The following is a 20507-nucleotide window of genomic DNA, read 5'->3' on the forward strand; positions in this document are numbered from 1 at the left end:
CTGAGGATTTTCCTCCCCACTTTCTGTGTTGATGCAATAGTTTTACAATGGTGATTAGAAATATCGCACGTACATACATTTTGATTTGCATATCCTTTGTGCGTGTAAATTTCTACTTTACAGTTCATTTATTATGAGTGTAAGAATTCACATCACTGAGGCTTATTCAAAGTTTTTAAAATTATATATTTTTAGCTGACTACTGTAAGTGAAAATACAAAGCAATTTGAAATAGTTCATTCTCTATTGATCTTCACATTAACGAACAATCCTAATACTGAACTTACTACTCTTTTATTTTTTCCCCAAGGACTCAGAATGTTAATAGAAGAAGCCTGATTGCACTATCTGTTTCTAATGTTTTTTTCATGCTTCCGTGGCAGTTTGCTCAGTTTGTTCTTCTAACACAGGTAAGATAATTTCAGTAAAAGTGATCCGAATTATAATTATCCATTTCTATTTTATAGTGCAGTTCAAATAACAGTTCAACAAGGTGTGTAGCAATAGAGTTCACACATATGTTTGTGGGAGGTGCAGGCTCATTTGAGGACCAGGACTGCTGCTGCTGCTGCACTTCTTCACTAGCTCTCTTCAAAACTGGTTCCTTTGTGATGGTGGGAGGGTGTATGCATTACAGTATGTGTATGGTTGTACAAATAAGCTCATGGTCTAATTTGTATTGCATGGTGGGCATGTGTTAAAGGAATGCATTACAATAATTCCATGGTCTGATTTACTCATAACCCTAAGCCATGGTTTGTTGAGCCAAAGTGTGCTTTGTATTGAGTTAGCATTCTATCTGCACACAACATCCATTCTTAATATTTGGTCAGACCTTCCCCAGATACTCACCAACCTAGAGGCATGAGTAGCTAGTAAGCTTTCATTTACGCTTTCCCTACAGAAACCTTTGCTCCTATCTCTGCCTGGCAGGAAACTCGGGCCAAGGAGTGAGGAGTAGATGGGAGAAACATAAACCAAGCTTTGGAGAAACAAGTCATGGTTTGCTTGTCTTTTGAGACAACTTGTGGTTTATTGAACAAATCATGACTTAACATTATGGGTAAACACAGCCTTTGCTTCTTTCCTGATAGGAGCAAAGGTTTCTGTAGGGAAAGCGTAAATGAAAGCTTACTAGCTACTCATGCCTCTAGGTTGGTTGCCAGGATCCAAACTGCTGTTTAGGCTCACATAAGAAATAGTCCCCACCCCCATGTCTCCCGGAAGGAATTGCATGGTAGTTTGGAACCTAGCTAATTTGCTTAATAATGTTCTCAACAGAACTTTTTTCCAATTACTTTACTCTTTTCAATTGCAGGTGGCATCAGTTTTTGGAATTTATATTTTAGGATTGATTGATTCATCCAAACTACAGAAGATACTTTATGCACATATGGTAATACTTAGTCCTAAATTATTTAGGGGTAGAATCAATTTCTTAAAGTTACCTACTTCTGAATCATGAATATAGTGGACACAGAGTTGGTTTTTAAAATAAGAAAGCAACTGAAGAAAGAAACTAAATTGCTTGGAGGCTTATTCTTATCAGTAAATGGTGCTGCTTATGATTTTAAGTTCTCACTCCCCTATTCCACTCAGGTGAACTATCCTCCATCCAGTTAGACATTTACATGTGCAGGTCCTAGTTTGTGTTAAAGGTTCTGTGTGCTTTGATGGGAGAGTGAACCGCCCTGAGACCCCCAGGTATAGAGAGGTATATAAATTCACTTAAAACAAAGAGTGTGCAAGCTTGATGATCACTCCTATATCCCATCAAATATACAGAATATGTGCTAAGATTCATTGTGAACCTGACTCGAGAGATGACTTTCCACTATGAAGGGTAAGGAAGACGGAAAATGATAAATGATGTGAATTTTCCAAATACATTGTAGCTTTCTGAAAAATTCAAGAGTTACAGCCCTAAGGGTAACACTTTTATAAGGACAAACAAATGTCACACATTAGAGAACAGACATGTTGAGTTCCCTAGGACACTTCTTCATACTGGGTATTCAGCCAGGTCTGTGTAATACCTTCCTGCACACTTGTATAAAGATATTTTAAATTGCAGACTTTAGACATCTTCATATTTTTTTTTAGCATGGGGAAAGGGGAGCACTTTCAGGTTCAGCAAGGACTGGGGGCCTGTCCCCAACATCACATGATGCTCTAGCCCTGCCCCAAGATCACTGCACTCAGCCTTTTCTTCCGCTGGTGGTGGTGGTAATTTTGCTTGCTATCCAGCCTAAAGAGTTCAAGAGAACTTGAGCAGTTACTTGTGCTATACTGTATTGTGGCAATTTAGTTGGCCTGAATACATGTATTACTTCCATTCCCCCCCCCCCCCACTTAATGGACAAGCAAGGCTATCTACAAATTTTCTGGAAAATAATAATTCTGAATGTCATGATACAAAAAGAGGCCAAATTCTTTATTAAAAAAGAAATATAAAAGTTTATATTTGTAAGTTTTTCATAAAGGGGGGGGGGGTTGTAGACAAAAAATGAAAGTGTGTATTTGCTTTTTTGCTTATTTCAGCTTAAGTCCCTTTAAAATGAATGAGACGTATGAGTAGACATGTATAGACTTATATTGCATATCTGCAGCATGTAACAGCTTAACACTAGATTCTTTTTATTTATTTTCTGACATGTTAGTTTAGTATTAAAATAAGTATGGAGCTGTGGGTAGTACATAAGAGCAATATATTGTCATATTTTGCATATTCTGAGAGATTCTTGTAAAAATTATTTTAGGAAGCTACGTTACTGTGATAAGAAATATTTACAATGAAATAAAGCTGTTTCAAGATAGCGCCTTTTATGTTTGAAGATTTAATAAAACTTAATGTTTTCATAGACACTGCATCTGTCACATCCATTATTAGCTTAAAGATTGCATTAAAATATGTTCAAATGTTTATATCCCTTTAGGCATCACTTGGAGTATGTTTTGTCCTTATGTTTGGAAACTCTATGTTGCTGACATCATATTATGCTGCCTTTTTGGTAATTAGTTGGGTAAGTTAGTTAAGGAATACTCAAGAATCCTTTGTCGTACTATACTGAGTTACTGCAATAATTTACAAGTTTGCCTGAACAAAACACTTCATATAGGCTCTGACGGGGGGTGGGGTGGAGAGAGACTGGTTCTATATTTGGAGACAGGAGATTTTACCATTTCAGAAATAAGCTTTATCCAAAAGGATGAAACATTTTGCAGTGAATATATAGAGCCCCTTGTGAGTGTTCCTACTCACTGCGGTTTGGGAACAAATGCTGTTGTCACAATGGATTTGTGTGCCTTGACATTACAGTGAATGGGGAAGAACTCAGGTTTTCAAGAGCACTATAATATGCATCAGAATTCCACCTTCTGGATCAGCTTAATAAACAAGAGGCAAGTCTCATGCTCTGAAAGCAACTTAATCTTAATCAGGCAACTTCTGAGCACCATATGTTTGCAGAAAAAATAACATTCCCTTTATTTGGTGATAAGATAAAATAAGTGTGATTATATAACTTTTCATTATTTATGAAAGCCAAAAATAGTGAACTAAATAAAAAGAAGTATGCATGTAGTACAGCTTCAAAAAGATAGCAGAATGACACTGTAGGTTTGTCTTTTTGGATGATTGGTTATGTATGTTCTTGGAGAAGTGTACGTATGCTTAGCTCATTACTTGTTTCCATTCTGTCATATGGTTATTGGGTTAACATACTGCAAAATTGGACGTCCGTGGGTCTGCCTAAGTCCGATTATGTGATGTGCAAATAGTTTGTGCCATTGTACAGTAGAATCTTGCATAACAGACAGCACAGTATATGTTTAAAAAGCAGTAACAACGGGTTTCAGTGTTCTATGGAAGTGTAATGCAATAAAACCAATAATTTCAGTGTCTGGTATTAACACTTTTACAATGCTGGTTTTGAGCATTTCCTAACTTCATTTTGACTTCTTTATTGTTTCATCCTTCTGGACTCCATTTGAGAGGAGTGTTATATAAATATTGCTGTTTAATGAACTAATTTAATTATTTTCAGGGTATTCTTGAACTGGGTCCTAAATACATCCTGAAAATGTGTAGTAGAAGAGGTATCAGCGTATGGGTAAGGATTGACATTTTGTGTTATAAATATATTACCAGCTATGTGGGTCAGTAGGATGATTTGTAGGTGATAGTTTCCATTCAAAGCCAGCATTGCCACATGTTGCTGAAAAGCATCTGGGCCTAGCAGAGAAGGGGCTGGGCTGGGCTGATGGAAGGCTATCCCAAGGCCTTGGGGATCCTTGGCCGGCAGCTGAGTGATTGATAGCTGGTTTGGGGGCTGAATGCGTTTTGTATTTACAGTGGTACCTTGGGTTACTTACACTTCAGGTTACAGGCTCTCAGAAATAGTGCTTCAGGTTAAGAACTTTGCTTCAGGATGAGAACAGAAATCGTGCTCCGGCGGCGCGGCGGCAGCAGGAGGCCCCATTAGCTAAAGTGGTGCTTCAGGTTAAGAACAGTTTCAGGTTAAGAACGGACCTCTGGATCGAATTAAGTACTTAACCCGAGGTACCACTGTATTAAGGAGAGTAATTTATTGGGAGACTGTTGTCCCTTTTAAGCAACTTTTTGGTAAGTTGAATACCTGAACTTTGCGAATGTTGTCAGTTCCTGTTTGATTTGCTAAGGGCTTCTTGAGAGAGAACACTACATGAAATACAGTGGTGCCTCACAAGACGAAAAGAATCCGTTCTGTGATTCTCTTCGTCTAGCGGTTTTGTTCGTCTTGCGAAGCAAGCCCATTGACGGATTAGCGGCTTTTAGCGGCTTATCTGCTGATCGGATCAACTGATAAGCGGCTTAGCGGCTTAGAAAAAGGGGGGGAAAGGGAAAAAACCAGCAGGAACTCGCAAGACATTGTCGTCTTGCGAAGCAAGCCCATAGGAGATTCGTTTTGTGAAGCACCTCCAAAACGGAAAACTCTTTTGTCTAGCGAGTTTTCCGCCATGTGAGGCATTCGTCTTGCGGGGCACCACTGTAGATGCATTGTAGATCATTTTGTTTTCTATAACCTCATCTTTATTATTAACAAGTAAGGCCTGAATGAAATGCTGCGCTCTGAGATTGCTTCATGCAGCCATTCACTTCCCTGTTGGCATTACACGTCGGCTGGGGTGGGGTGTGTTTGTGTGTGACTTTTGCCTTGAATCCTTGAATCCATCACATATTGTGAACAACCTCTGTAGGTGGGAAGCCAAAGTAGTAAATGAATAGGAGGTCAGAGGACATTATAGCCTCCCATGCTCTAGATGCTGCACGGTCTAGTATTGCCTGTAACCTCTCCTCGGTTCTAAACCTGTCACCTGTGTGATGCTGGCATCACAGCTCAGTAGTTGTACAGTGCAGGTGACTGGCATTCTGAGGGACTAGTTGGACAGCCCTTTGTGGGCATTGGTTTCCTCCTGACTTCACTCTCCTCTAAACCTCAAGTAACCGTCTCATCTCTGTTTTGGCCACAAAGCCATCAGCATAGCCCATCCAAATTCAGCATCAGAGGGAGTGAATATTAAATTTTGCATGAAAGTAGCATAAAAAACTTCACTTTCACCAATAGTTAAATTTTTAAAAACCTACCATTTCAGCTCTCACACAACATACCGTATTTTTCGCTCTATAGGACGCACTTTTCCCCCTCCAAAAATGAAGGGTAAATGTGTGTGTGTCCTATGGGGCGAATGCAGGCTTTCGCTGAAGCCTGGAGCGAGAGGGGTCGGTGTGCACCGACCCCTCTCTCTCTCCAGGCTTCACGAAGCTATCCACAAGCCTTGCAAGCCCGGCGGGAGTTCCTGCTGGGCTCCGAAGGCTTGCGGATTGCAGCCTGGGGAGCGCAGTGCCAACTCCCACTGCGCTCCCCGGGTTTCAGGCAGCTATCCGCAAGCCTTCGGAGCGCTCCCCCAGCCCCACGGCTAAAAACGAAGCCGCACACAGCCTCTCCCAGCTGGAGAGGTTGTGCGTGGCTAAAGAGGAAGCCAAGACAGCCAGTGGGATTTTTCTTTCTTTATTTCACCCCCTAAAAACTAGGTGTGCCCTATTATCCGGTGCGCCCTATGGAGCGAAAAATATGGTAATAAAAAATTGTAGTTAAGAACAAGAGAAACAGTTGCATAGTAATATGTATTTTAATTAAAGTGCCTCTTATATTAAATGCTGAGTATTGCTTCTGCTCTTCAGTTGAACCATGCCTTTCATTTTACAGGCCATTGAAGGATTTTCTTGCTTTTTGGGGACAATTACCTTGAAGTTCTTGATGTGCCTAATATTTGGAACAGCTGATGATGTAAGTTTAAAACTTCCTTGTTTCATTTGTTCACTGTCAGAATTCTTTTTGTATGTATTCTTCATCATATAGGCCCCATCTACACTATACATTTAAAGCAGTAGCACACCACTTTAACCCCCTTCTCAAGAATACTGGGATATGTAGTTTCTTAAGGGTGCTGATAATTGTTTGGAGACCCTATTCCCTTCACAGAGCTACAGTCCTCATGGTGGTTTAAAAATCAGTCTCTCCCTATAGGGGACTCTGAAAATTTATTGACAATTAAGAGTTACAAACTATTGAAAAGAAACATTCATTGCTGAACACTCAGCAAAACTTTCAAGTAGTGTAGTTGTTTGATTCTTTTAATCAAATAAAATCTGTCAGGATGGTAAAGCACTCAGAACCAGGCCTTTGGCCAAGGCACAGCCTGACCCCCTCCTTTGGTAATCCTCACAGAACTCTAGCCCAATGGTTGCCATTAATTCAATATGAACTGATTTTATAATGAATTGATTATTTTACTGTTGTTAGCCGCTCTGAGCCTGGCTTTGGCTGGGGAGGGCGGGATATAAATAATTTATTATTATTATTATTATTAAACAAACACCACCCCAAATTCTCTCTTTCATAGAGCATACATTTCTGAGCACAAATTTTGAATTCTGAACTTTATAGAGTGTAAAAATTACAATCATCTTCTTGATGCACCTTAAGAATTAAACACATATAATCTTCCACTGGATGCATCACAAATTTCATCTAATAAAACTGCAACATGTCAGTTATCTGTGGCTTAGTGCAGGGGTTGCCAATGTGGTGCTCATTGATAACATTGTGCCCACGTGTACCTCCTATGACACTCGCAAAAAGTCTTGGTAAGTAATTCCTCAGAATCCCACAATGTGTGAGAGAGGCTGCTTGCTGTCCTCCACAGTTTCTGTTTGCACTGACTTGGTTTCTCCTACATTGAACACGTATCCTTCAACATGCCCACTTTTCATTGGATGCTGGGATTGGACCCACAGTCCTGTTCTGAACAGAGGAGAGCTGTGAATATTTATCTCTGAGCAAACACAGCAGTGGATAATATAGGTGCATTTCCCATTATGTATGGAGGCATGTCCACACACTTTTACTATCCCATCTCTCTGCCCTTTTAAATGTGGCAGTCAGTTCGTGTTACACCATGCCCAATAGCAGCCAGTTAGTGATTGGTACCTGTAATGGGATGATTAGCTGCTTGTGCGTAAAATCGTGCTCCCTCAGAGTTTGTGCGGCTCCACAAACCTCTGTGTGTGACAGAGCTCCTCAAACATGTCTGCTCTAGTCACTCGTAGAGTCTGACAGTGGCTGTCTGCGGAAGCGCTTCCAGCAAAGAAGCTCCTTAACGGAAACGCGTCTCCTGGACTCACGGCGTGACAGTTTCCGGCGAGGTGTGGGTCTCCCTATGGGAGACTCAGATACCTCCCCACTGTTCTCGCTGGAAGCGTCTCTGAGCCCTCCCTCCTGCTCGCATTCCCTCAGAGATCCACTCCTCCCCCTGCTGGTTCCTGCTTCAGCTGTTGAGTCTCTTTCTTCCTCCCTGAGCCCCTCCACCACCTGATGCTCCGATGGCAGTTCCCTGACAGTACCCAAGGGCACTTCTTTAAAATTTCAGATGTGCTCACCCACCCAAAAAGTTGACAGCCCCTCGCCTAGTGCCTACTATATGGTCTACAAGTTGTTTATTCTTAACATGGCAAATTAACTGCTGTTCTTTTTCTCAGACATTTCCATGATCTTTTATTTGTATTGAACCAATTTTAATGTAGCATAATCCAACGTTTTGTACTTTCCACTCTATTTTTTTTAATCTCTGAAATAATTCATTTAACAAACATTTTCACTGTAATTTCTTAACAGGCTCATATAAGCAACCTGCTGAAGGCAAAATTTACTGGTTATAGGGATTTTCATACTTCAATGTACACATGTGCTGTGGAGTTTGATTTCATGGAAAAACAGGTAATTAAAAATCAGTGGATGAAGTATGGAACACCTTAATGTTTATGCAGTTTTTTCTTCCTTAATCAGAAAAATAATGTTTGTTTGGAAAGCTATTTTTTTAACAAATATAACAATTCAGGATTCTTCTATTGCTTAATGAAACTGAGTTAGCAGTTGGTAGAACAAAATATCTGGATAAAGTGTCAGTGTCCTGACTTTATTACAGGCCATAATTTATGTTCATGAACAGTGAAGGTTGAAAGCTTTGGGGAACAAATGGAATCACTGAAAAACATTATTCAGATTAACTGCACAATAGTTTTGACAATTTTTCTTGGATAAAATAACTTGGGGAGAGGTTCATTGTGAAAATCTAGAGTAAGAATGTCTTAAAAGAAAATGGTTTTGTAAGAAAAGTTACTGTGCATAAAATTTACCACCCATTGAAACTGTGTTTCAGACTCCAGTAAAGTACATGAAGACACTTCTACTTCCGGTAGTTCTTGTCGTTTTTTCAGTAATTGTTATGAAGGTAAGGTCTTTGCTGTTTTGCATCTGGTTTACATTTAGTGTGTATAGTATTCTAAAAGGAGGCAATTGATACTTAAATTTGAGTATGTCTAGCATGCATGTATTTGCACATACATACAAAAAGAGCAGAACATGTGACCAAAAACCCAAATCAAAGTATATGAACTTGGATCTGGGCTTTTCATCTACATGTTCTGTTATATACCAGACCTATTTCTGCAGGCATATTTAAAGACATGCATGTTGATTACCAAAAATGAAAATCTAGTCTACATAATCCTGAAGAAGGAATTGCTATTAAAAAGAGCAATTATTCCAAAGTATGTAATTGAAAAATTTTGTCTGTTAACCTTTGGGAAATTGTAATTTTGGCTTATGATTAAATCTGCTTTAGAGAAAAGGCTATTTAAAACATGTTCTTGTCTGTTCACAGACATTTCAACATGTTGTGTGTCGCAAGGAATTGTCTGAAAGGTAAATAAATTTTGAAATTAGAGTGCAAATCCATTGAATGAATTATTACCTAAAGGACTATATGTAATTGTGCAGCCAAGCTTTGCTCCTATTGTTTACTTCTAGTCTCCAGTTAGTTTTCCCATCACTTTGTGGAATGAATATGTACAGCAAGTAAATGTTTCTTATGCCTTGTGAACATGCCAGTAATCTAGCTGGGTTGCAATTAGTGTGCGTACAGAGGTCTTGCCATGTCGTCTTCCATGCCCTGTAATTACATTTTTTAAAGCAGTGATCCTACTGAAAATTGGAAATTAATGAAAGACTTTTACTGCAGTTCAACAAATGCATCAGAGCATCTGTACATATGAGTAGCCCCCAGATTGATAAAAATATAAGTTTACAAAATAAATTTAGTAGTAACAGTTTTATTGTAACTTTGTAATAACTTAAGGGACTTACAAATTAAAAACACTGCAATATTTTTAATTTAGTTTGATTGTAAACAGAGGATGTGTTCTATAAATAACTATTTGTAGCATTAGGCATATTGATTCTATGCAATAAACAAATAACAGTCTTACTGTTCTTTGTTCAGACAGGAGGATAATTTCAATCATGGGGAGGTAAGGATCTCATCCTGCATGAATTATGTTACAACTCTGCTTATTGAGCTCTCCCTTGATAAGTTTAGAAAAGTTACCTTCTGTGGGAAATGGAAGTGCTGATTTAAGAAAAACAATGGAGATAGTGGGAAATGATTGCAGAAGTTTAAATTGGTGGTGCACATCAGGGTTCTTAGAATTGAAATTGCAAACATAGGCCAGTTTCCTTGCTGAGTTGTTTGACGTGGACAAAAACTGCTTGTTTGGTGTGGATTTACACCAAACTGTTCTTTTACATAGGTGTGAAGTGCTAAGTATCAAATGACAGGTTTTAACTTTGCCTCCTATTCCTGCCTCAGAGCTCAGAAATTTACTTTGGGGCAAGGGCAAAGAGTCCAATATCTTAAATCTCCCTGCAGGTTATTTTTTCCTGCCCAGGATTGGGATTGCCAATCTTAAAACCTTCAGTGAAAACATAACACTGCAGGTGTCAATTCTGAAGGGAAGAAACCCTCCAAGGCCTGCTTTTGGGGGGAAATGATGTGCTATCGGTTTCTGTTGGGGATTCTGGGACGAAGTCACAGTCCCCAGAGGGAAAAGATGCTCTGCAGAGGCATCTAACACCTTCCTGTACTTTGTGGGGAATTTATGGAGCAAGTGAATGTGGTGGTGGTGATTTAAGAATATCAGGATGAGAATGGGCCTGGGAACATGGCTGTGCCCCAATACTTTGCCCCAGTATTGCTTGAACACCCCTATTGCAATGATTACTCAAAGCATATCCACAGTTTACCTTTAATCACATGGGCTGTGTGCACACAGAAGAAATGCATAATATCTTGCAGTTCCTTTCAGTGTAGGAGGACAGGTCCAGGCAGCAAAGGGGGCATATTCGTCATTAAAGTGAATGAGTAAATCCTTATACTTCTGGAAGTTCCATTTACACATCAGAGTTATCTTCTCTGAAACTCATCAGTATGGGTTATTTGCATCCAAATGATTGTTGAATTAGAGTGGTGGTGTGGGATAAAACCAGAATAAAATGGAATTCAGTTATTTTAATAAATGTACAGAAAAACGCAGCCATTAAAATTGAGCTTCAAACTAGTCTCTTCTATTCCCACGGAGTATTCATCTTTCTAAAATGTTTTGTCTCTCATTCATAGTCTTTCTCTCCCTTGCCCCCCAATGGGTTTAAATGTAAAAATAATGCAGTGCTCCAAGGAGCATCTATATAAAAAGGTAAACCTTCTTATAGTTAATAGGTTTATGTTCATAGTTTTGACAGCTCTTTTAATAAGCATTATTTTCTTATGCCTTTGTGTTTGTTTGTTTTCAGATAGTATACCATGCACTGCAGCTTATATTTTTTACTGTTCTTGCTATTTTATTTATGAGACTAAAGCTGTTTCTGACACCTCATATGTGCATCATGGCATCCTTGATATGTTCAAAGCAAGTAAGCTACTGTTTTATTTGTCCGGCTGATGTAGTAATTTACTTAATATGTTTTACAGAGGGGCTGATGTAGCATTTCAGTATGCCAAATGTTTAATATTTTGAATTACTTGATTATAGAATTACAAAAATATATAGTTATTATTAAATACACAATACAGAAAAAACATGCTATCAAAATATTGTGAGCTGACAGAAAACATACTGCATATGTACAATATAAAGGATAAGAAATCAATGGAAACTCGTGTTAGTGACAATACCTTTGTCTAATTTTATCTCTCAACATAGATTTGTTCCAGTGGTCAATATTGATATACATACAGAGCATCCATGCCTTAGTCAATAAAATGACACAGCTTAATTATTTTAATTTTGATTGCATTAACATGCAAGGAGATAAACACACTGTGCTACAGTGGATACTTTTAATATTGATATTAGAGTTTATGGTTATTGTTAATTTCAGTGGAAAATGTATCGTGAACTGAGTTGTCATGTTTTTCCGTGTAATTTGTATTGATGGTGTTTAGCTGGTGTTTTGAAAAAGTGGAAATTTAGAAACTTAAGTTGTATGTAAAGTTAAATGGCTTTTAATTTCTTCATATCAGCTGTTTGGATGGCTGTTTAGCAAAATCCAGCCTGGAACACTTGTTCTTGCGATTTTAGCAATGATGGCATTTGAAGGAGTAGCAAACCTTCAAAGAGAATGGAGCATTGTGGGAGAATTTAGCAACTTGCCTCAGGAAGAACTACTGTTATGGATAAAAGAAAAGACCAAACCAGGTAAAACAAACACTTGACCCCCTGCTTTTTTTGTGCTTTTTTGCTTTTTTCCCCAGTATCTGCTACAGCATCTATCATAAGGCAAGCAGCAATTTTGTGTCCTGTGTTGAAGAACAGGATTATTATGCTGTTTCCCCCAGTGTTGTTTTTTATAGTAAGTGACATAGGAATGAAAGGACCAGTCTCTAAGGTTTCTGTAATTGTATTGTTTTATAGTACATTAAGACTTGTATTAAGTAGAGAATTTGAAGTATTATAACTTTAAAATATCAAGAACAATCTAAGAACAATTAGAGTATTGGATGAAATCTGATGTAGTTTTAGTTTTGCCACTAAGAATGATGTCATGCCTGAATGTATTAATATGAATGCACATTTCGAGCTCTGATTTTTAGAAAGTTTAGTCATCTTTACTTTATTCTACATTTTTACAATACTTTGCCCAATTGTTTGATTTTTTATTTTCTTTTATATATTTCAGATGCTGTTTTTGCGGGTCCAATGCCTACAATGGCAAGTGTAAAATTGTCTGCTCTTCGGCCTATCGTGAACCATCCTCATTATGAAGATGCAGGTTTACGGTAAGATTTAAACTTCAAACTTTAAGGCTAGCTATATTCTGATTTACTCAGCAAGGAAATTGATGTAACAAGACTTCTAAAAACTTGGGAATAAGCTGTGCCTTTTGCTCCCTGAATTATATGAGCTGGAGCTTTGTGTGCTGGGATACTTGGACTTTTGCAGATTGCATCTAAAATGCTGTTTCCACTTTTGATTAGTGTAATCTTATCTCTTTTTTATGATTCTGTGAGGTTCTACAGGTGCAGCGTGTACCTTTTTTGTTGAAACAAACAATGAAATGGGTCTGGCTTGTGTTCTTCAGGTCCTTTGGTTTATTATACCGTATAGAGGTCTCTGGCCTCCTGTGTGCTTTGAATATATTGTTCACAAATTATCATACTCTTGGGTTAAAAAAAACAACTGGTTGTCACTGGGTGCTTTAAATGGGAAGCTGGTGACTGGAGTATGATCTATAGAGATGGATCAAAGGTGGTGGTGGACTGAGCAAATCTTATTTTGTATTGTTTGGGAGGAAAGATTAAAATACAGGGTTGGATGAGTTTGAAATTAGCTGGGTAGTTTCAAATAAACATGTTAATTGATTTAATATAGCATTGTGTTGTATTGCTTTTAAATTGATTAAAATAGGATGAATAAAATATAGTTATTGGCTTTAGACAGAAGCTTTGCTGTAGAGAGAGATGAGTAAGTCGGCGATAAATTTGTTTCCTTCAGGCATGCAAGCTCACTAATCCTGTGGTTTCTTCTGGCTTAAAATAAAGAGTGTGAGTTGCTATTGTATCAACAAGCTGGAGAGCAGGCAGCAGCAAAGGGCAAACTCCTCCTCTAAAAGAAAACAAGGCCTGCCAAAAGACTGCAAAATATTCGCATTCCTCCCAAGGAGGAGAGTCCTTTCAGTTTTGTGGTCCTGCCTTTGATTTCAAAGCAGTATCTCCTTGCTATTAAAGAGATCCTACTTGGCAATAGAACTTCACCACCCCTACTTTTTTCCAGCCTTTTTTGTTCTCCCTAATGCTTCTAGGAGGGACGCGGGTGGCGCTGTGGGTTAAACCACAGAGCCTAGAACTTGCCAATCAGAAGGTCGGTGGTTCAAATCCCCACTACGGGGTGAGCTCCCGTTGCTTGGTCCCTGCTCCAGCCAACCTTGCAGTTCGAAAGCACGAAGTGCAAGTAGATAAATAGGTACCGCTCCGGCGGGAAGATAAACAGTATTTCTGTGCGCTGCTCTGGTTTGCCAGAAGCGGCTTAGTCATGCTGGCCACATGACCCGGAAGCTGTAGGCCGGCTCCCTCGGCCAATAAAGCGAGACGAGCGCCGCAACCCCAGAGTCATCCGCGACTGGACCTAAGGGTCAGGGGTCCCTTTACCTAATGCTTCTAAACAGACGGGAGAGGGAAGCATAGTGAGGGAGGGTCTACTTCTGTTCACCTCAAGTAGCCAAATGTACAGAGGGGCTGATGTTGCTCTCCCCAGAGCGCATCACAAAGATCAAGGTGGTGACCAGGACTTTGATGTTGTCCAACAAAGCCAACATCCCATCCATGGCAAAAGTTCTTGCCCTGTGTATTTCAGCAGTCCAAATGACACTTTGGGGCAATCACTGCTCCCACCAGTTCCTGTGTCCACTTTCCTCCTTTCAGAGTTCTCCAGTAGCTTTGTCAAGCCATGTGATGGTAGACCAAGGACTCCAATCCGCAAAGAGGGACTCCCTTTAGAGATGCACCAAGAACAATAGTAACCTCGGGTCTGCGGCACTGAGGTGACCATGGCTCAGTTAGATACCAATGGTACTTTCCCTGCTCCATTAGAATCAACAGTTGTGGAAACAGACAAAGCCCCTTTAGCTTTTCTTCCTAAGAGGTGGAACTAGACACTGACACAGACTGCAGCTCTATGTAGGTCTTAGTCTGTGTTAAAGCAACACCATTCAAGCCTGCTCATGTGATTCTTCACCCTGAGCTTCACACAGATCTGCCCAGTGTGCGCTTCCTGTTTTGCTTGGATTTTGCCTGATCTTGAGCTTGGCCTTGGTCTTAGTCCCTTTGGCAGAACACAAACTCAAAAATCAATGCCTCTCCCCACTCAGGATCTCATTTGACTGAAACATGGAAAATGCATCTCTGTCACAAAATATTTAAGTAACTGAGTGAATATCCATGCTCTCTTGCCTGCTTACTATAATGGACGTTCATGGAAAGTCCATCTTCCCAACCTCAGTTAGCAATCAGGAGGGCAACACCAAAACAGTTACCTATATTCCAAGGTGGGACAAACACCTACTTAAAATACCAGCTGGAAAACCCTCCTGTTGAAGAATGCATCCCTAGAAGCAAACACATTGACATACAATGTTAGGCCTATGTGTGTTTTCTTAGTCATCGTTGTCGAGCCAAAAGTCTGGCCGTTTTGCACCCAGTGTCGGAGCTGTGGTACTGGGTTTTTTCCTACTAAAGTTGAATTCTCAACCTGAGAGAGCTCTTCTCCCTGGGAACCAGCACCAGGTTTTTGCTTGGCACTGCCTTCTGCCACAGGAGGAGTTAACCCTTTGCTGTTCTCTGTCTCTTGCATCTGGACTAAAAATAAAACTCATGGTAAGTGAGGCTTTTCACTTTCTGTTCTGACACTTCAGGAAGTAATCACCTTCCTTCCATTTGGGGTTAGGATTTGTGCTCCAGAAATTATTTCATATTTTTTTCTGATTTGCTGGCAAATGTTAACTAAATCAGGTATTAGCTACCAGTATGTGCTTTTTCCATTTCCTTGAGTCCTTATCTTACTAGTTTTGTTTATCCTCCTGTGTATTTTACCACAAATATATATGTCAGACATCTCATGAAGTATGTTATTAACTATATTTAAAAAATACACCAGAGTAAATTAGCTCTCTCCACAATACCGCAAACATTCTTTTCTACTTTACTTCAGTGATGAGCTGTGTATTGTTTGCTCAAGTTATTTTTTTTCTCTTGGTTACTTGGTATATTTGTAGCTTTCTCTTCCTCCTAGGGCAAGAACGAAAACAGTTTATTCCATGTATAGCCGAAAACCAGCAAAAGAAGTTAAAAGGGAATTGCTGAAGTTGGGAGTAAATTACTACATTTTAGAAGATTCTTGGTGCCTGAGGAGATCTAAGTAAGTAATCAGTATGTAAGTTTACCTTGATCATTTCCTACCAGTGATCAAGGGGTTCAAGTGCTTTCTTTGCACTGGTTGGCTAGGAGAAAGTGCAGGTGCAGAACTTTGGGACTTTTCTGTGACGTCTTGTCATGCTGAGGTGGTTTGGAAATTTGGCCACTCACCTTCTATAAACCCCGAGACATTGGATCAACTCTTATTGGTGGTGTCCACCTTTAGTTTTTGGAATTTGGGCAGTTGGTGCTAATGGTTGAAAGTGATCTTCAAAGCAATTCTTAAAATTAGAATTTTGCTTTTGTAGCCGCTGTGTCAGATACAATATGATATTATGCTTTTTGTTGGTTCTTATGTTCTGAATTATAGGGACCCGTGTGGCGCTGTGGGTTAAATCACAGAGCCTCGGACTTGCTGATCAGAAGGTCAGCGGTTCGAATCCCCGCGGCGGGGTGAGCTCCCATTGCTCGGTCCCTGCTTCTGCCAACCTAGCAGTTCGAAAGCACGTCAAAGTGCAAGTAGATAAATAGGTACAGCTCCGCCGGGAAGGTAAATGGCGTTTCCGTGTGCTGCTCTGGTTCGCCAGAAGCGGCTTAGTCATGCTGGCCACATGACCTGGAAGCTGTCTGCGGACAAACGCCCATAGAGCGAGATGAGCGCCGCAACCCCAGAGTCGGTCACAACTGGACCTCATGGTCAGGGGTACCTTTACCTATGTTCTGAATATTAATAAGATCTACTTGGATCTCTAAGGATTTTCTTAAGTTCCTATGGGCATCATTGTGGAATGTTGGAACCTGAGTTTTTGATGACCCTTAGTAAGGATTGGTCATTGAAATTAGATGGGTTTTTACATCAGGGACAGCCAATGTGGTCATGCCTGCCCCCTCCTCCTGGTTTTGTTGGGAATACAGCTCCTGTCTTCTCTGACTTTTGCTGGCTGGGGCTAATGGGGATGTGAGTCCAAAACACATTGAGGGCACTACATTGGCTACCCCTGTCTTGGGTAGAGCTGTGTGTGCTTTAAATCCTCCTCCTCATCCCTCGAGTCATTTTATATTGTGACTGCAGACAGATTCTGAATGAAGCTGCTTGAGCAGCACTGTCATTGTAAAGTTTCTTGGCAAGGATGCCAATTTTCATAGCATTTTGCTCTAGATTACACTGCATTGTTTAAATGTTGGTGTGGATTTTTTTTATTTTATTTTGTTTAAATCATTTTTATTAATTTTCCCATTTTAACAATCCAGTCAAATCACATTAAATGTTCCAAATTATACAAATACATATCAAATAGTCCAAATATTCTGCCTGAATTATAATTATTTTGTTGGGACTTCCCATGCTTCAAGTTCGGTTGGGGCTCTGATCATCTCATATCTCTGCTGCCTTGGATAGTCTTTCCAATAGTTCCTTTAAATCTTCCTGTTGTTAACCTTCCTTCTTTCATGGCCTCTGAGTTGTTTCCACAAGCGAGTTGAAATAAGCAATGATGTGTTTCTGTGTGAATTTTATGTCTATGACTCTCCGCTGTTGTTGCAGTATGTCTTACACGCTGGTGTTTGTGCCAAATCAATCCAAAAGTCATTTCGCTGCCGGCAGACGTCATCTTCTCTCAGTTCCGATGAAATCAAATCTAGGCGTTTGCTCATTAATTTTCCCAGACCGGTTGCATCAAACATTAGCCTTTCCAGGGGAGATTTACCAAATCAGACTCAAAATACAGATAATGACATATTGAGAGCTCACCTCCCCCTATGACTATTTATAACTCTGCAGCTCAGTCTTATTCCATCATGGCGGATTTCCAAATTAAAAAGTGTGTCATGTCTCTTTCAACATTCTAGGAACCCATCCTGTTGGTGTGGATTTTAATACAGTGGTACCTCGGGTTACAGACGCTTCAGGTTACAGACTCCGCTAACCCAGAAATAGTACCTTGGGTTAAGAACTTTGCTTCAGGATGAGAACAGAAATTGTGCGGTGGCAGTGGGAGGCCCCATTAGCTAAAGTGGTACCTCGGGTTAAGAACAGTTTCAGGTTAAGAATGGACTTCCGGAACGAATTAAATTCTTAACCCAAGGTACCACTGTAGTATGGATCCTAAGAAAGGTTGTGGATGAAAAGTTTCCCATCACCCCCTCTCCCCAGCAGGAATCTGCACACTTGATAAAGCCTCTCCTGAGGGTCGGGACCATGCCTAAGCTGTGTAAAATGGTGTCCAGTTTTGGCCTAGATCCTAAATTGACTAGTTCACGGAATGAAAGTTTCCTAGTTGCATCCCACATTGTTCAGGAGGGACCCCAACCCTTAGGAGAGGCTTTAGAGGAGGGATAGTGGGGTTTTAGGATTAAAGTGATTTAGTAAGTCAAAAAGTGTCATGGGGGAAAGTATCAGCTTTGTTGTCAGTAAAATAATTACACTTGATCAGTGTTGTTCTTCCGCCATTCACTCAAATGATGTGTGTCCTGTTTGCTAACAGCATTTAAATCCTTTTTAGGCCCGGCTGCAGCATGCCAGAAATCTGGGATATAGAAGATACTGCCAATGCTGGAAAAGTTCCCTTATGTACCCTCATGAGCATGGATTCCAGGCCATACTTCAGAACAGTGTTCAACAACAATATATACAAAGTTCTAGAAGTCACCCGGGAATGACTCTTCCGTGCAACGCATTTTCTGACAGTATATGTATTTTTAAACTGGCAACTATGTAAAAGAGAGCTCTCAATTCAGAGTCCATTAAAACCAACAGGACTTTTGACATTCATTTTAATGGATTGCACCATTAGACATAGGCTGCGTTCCAGAGAATTCTATGCTCAGGAAGTTCCTTTGTCAGTTGTAGCAACCAAAGCTTTGTGCCTACATAGGCTCTATCCCTTTTTCATATTTTAAACAGTGTAGCTGCATATAGGGCTACTTCATTGGATCAGCCTTAAATGGTGAGTCCAGTTATATTTATTTGGAAGGACATTCCATTGATGTAAATGATAACGGCTTTGAATAAATACGTTCAGAATTGGAAGCGCTAGGGTGCCAGGAGTACAGTATACTGCAGGGAATACTAGACCTTTACAATGAGGACATTTTAAAAATATTCTCAGTCGTAGACTTGGGTCAGTTCTTTAAAATTTGCTATGCAAATGTTTATGTGTTCAAACATTTTTAAATAAATACTGATCCAAAGCAAGTGAGCAAAAATGGCTGTGGAAAAGTATGCCAGGTTTCAAAATCAGTGAAATTGCAGAGGCAGATGATCTTTCCTAGTATAGTCAATGCATCTTTCAACCCGAAATAGCTAGGAAGGCGCAGCATTCCATACACAGTCGCCACATTATATTGCTAACCCCATTCCCCCAGCATGCATCTCATATTGCACCTTTTATGAATATGTATATTTTTTGTGAAGGAATTGGATAGTTTCCACTATCTCATTTATGTGCAAGTGGCTGTTTTTATGAAAACCGATGAAAAATCCCCAATGTTTTAGGTCATTTTAGAGCTAGGTAATAGATTTTCAGTTTTTGTTCTACATGGAAATTATTCTGAATAACTTTGAATTTCATATTTTAGATGGCAAATGTGCACAATCCACAATCTTCAGCCTTCTTTTTAAAGTAGTTGCTAAAATCAGACCAATGAAACTAATTTTAGTAAGCAGTATTTTTGCTACCAGCTGTTGAAATGGTTTATCACCAAAGTAGACAAAACTTAACAAATTTTGCACATATGAAATATTAACAAGGAAAAAGTTTTCAGGGTTTAGAAAAATCTTTTTATGCTTTGGCCTTAATTTAGTAATAGAACATATTTTGCCTACCTTGTAGAAAGAGAGTCTAAATTGATAGGAAATAACATTCCCTGAGAAACAAAATGTAACCACTAGAGCAATGTAAAATAAATGGAAATAAACTCATTTCAATTTTTGTGGCTCTTTTATACATCTTAGAATAGTTAATTTATGTAAAAGTAAAACTAATAGTTTGGCAAATATTAAATAAACTACAACAGTATTTTTGCCATTTTTTAAAAAAACTGCCACGTATTTTGATTTCTGCTTTTAGTGAGATTCTGATGATGATGCACAGCTCCACTTCAGGCAGGAATTCACTTTTTTCATTGGTAGAGCAAGATTGTCATATGCGAGAGGTGGGGGAACACTCTGCCAAAAAGGCAATATGAATTCTGTTTATGCAACAGCTACTAAAAAACATTGCAAATCATCTAGATAAGGAACCATCTGGAAAACTGTTTGTTCAGCTCTCTGTTGAATTTTAACTTCTGTACTGCAGGCACAGCTTTGTCTGTGACTTAAATGTAGTAAATTCTGCAGCAAGAAGCATAATTTATTACATAGACTATTAAAGTGGATTTCAAGATAGTGATATAAGAGGGATTAGCCATATTTTGGTTGTGTCTCACATTGATTAAAATGAGGAGAGCTAAAGAAACGGTTTTAATTGATTTTTTTTAAAAAAAAAACCAACAACCTCATTTTGTTTCCTATTTGTTAAGACAACCACTAATGAGGATTGGGCTGTGGAAAATTAACATTCAAGAAGATGTCTTTTGTAATTATATTACAGCACAAAAATACTGTATTTTTATGCATTTTATGCCAATTGTTGATGTTCGTGGTTAAAATAAAAGCTTTGTTCATA

General features: G+C 39.3%; 1 protein-coding gene across 1 annotated transcript in view; it reads left to right on the forward strand.

Moving 5' to 3' along the window:
• DPY19L1 (dpy-19 like C-mannosyltransferase 1) overlaps positions 1-20507 on the forward strand; it is a 36932-nt gene extending 16425 nt beyond the window's left edge. The window contains exons 10-23 of the mRNA XM_081165114.1: positions 311-410; positions 1319-1396; positions 2937-3023; positions 4047-4112; positions 6249-6329; positions 8217-8318; positions 8761-8832; positions 9265-9305; positions 9883-9910; positions 11229-11348; positions 11959-12133; positions 12615-12714; positions 15722-15847; positions 18345-20507. Of these exons, the coding sequence (XP_081021240.1) occupies positions 311-410; positions 1319-1396; positions 2937-3023; positions 4047-4112; positions 6249-6329; positions 8217-8318; positions 8761-8832; positions 9265-9305; positions 9883-9910; positions 11229-11348; positions 11959-12133; positions 12615-12714; positions 15722-15847; positions 18345-18501 (1333 nt within the window). The 3' untranslated portion in view covers positions 18502-20507. The remainder of the gene's footprint in view (positions 1-310; positions 411-1318; positions 1397-2936; positions 3024-4046; positions 4113-6248; positions 6330-8216; positions 8319-8760; positions 8833-9264; positions 9306-9882; positions 9911-11228; positions 11349-11958; positions 12134-12614; positions 12715-15721; positions 15848-18344) is intronic.

This window comes from Podarcis bocagei (assembly GCF_964188305.1).
Source record: "Podarcis bocagei genome assembly, chromosome: 12".
In the NCBI taxonomy this organism is placed as follows: domain Eukaryota; kingdom Metazoa; phylum Chordata; class Lepidosauria; order Squamata; family Lacertidae; genus Podarcis; species Podarcis bocagei.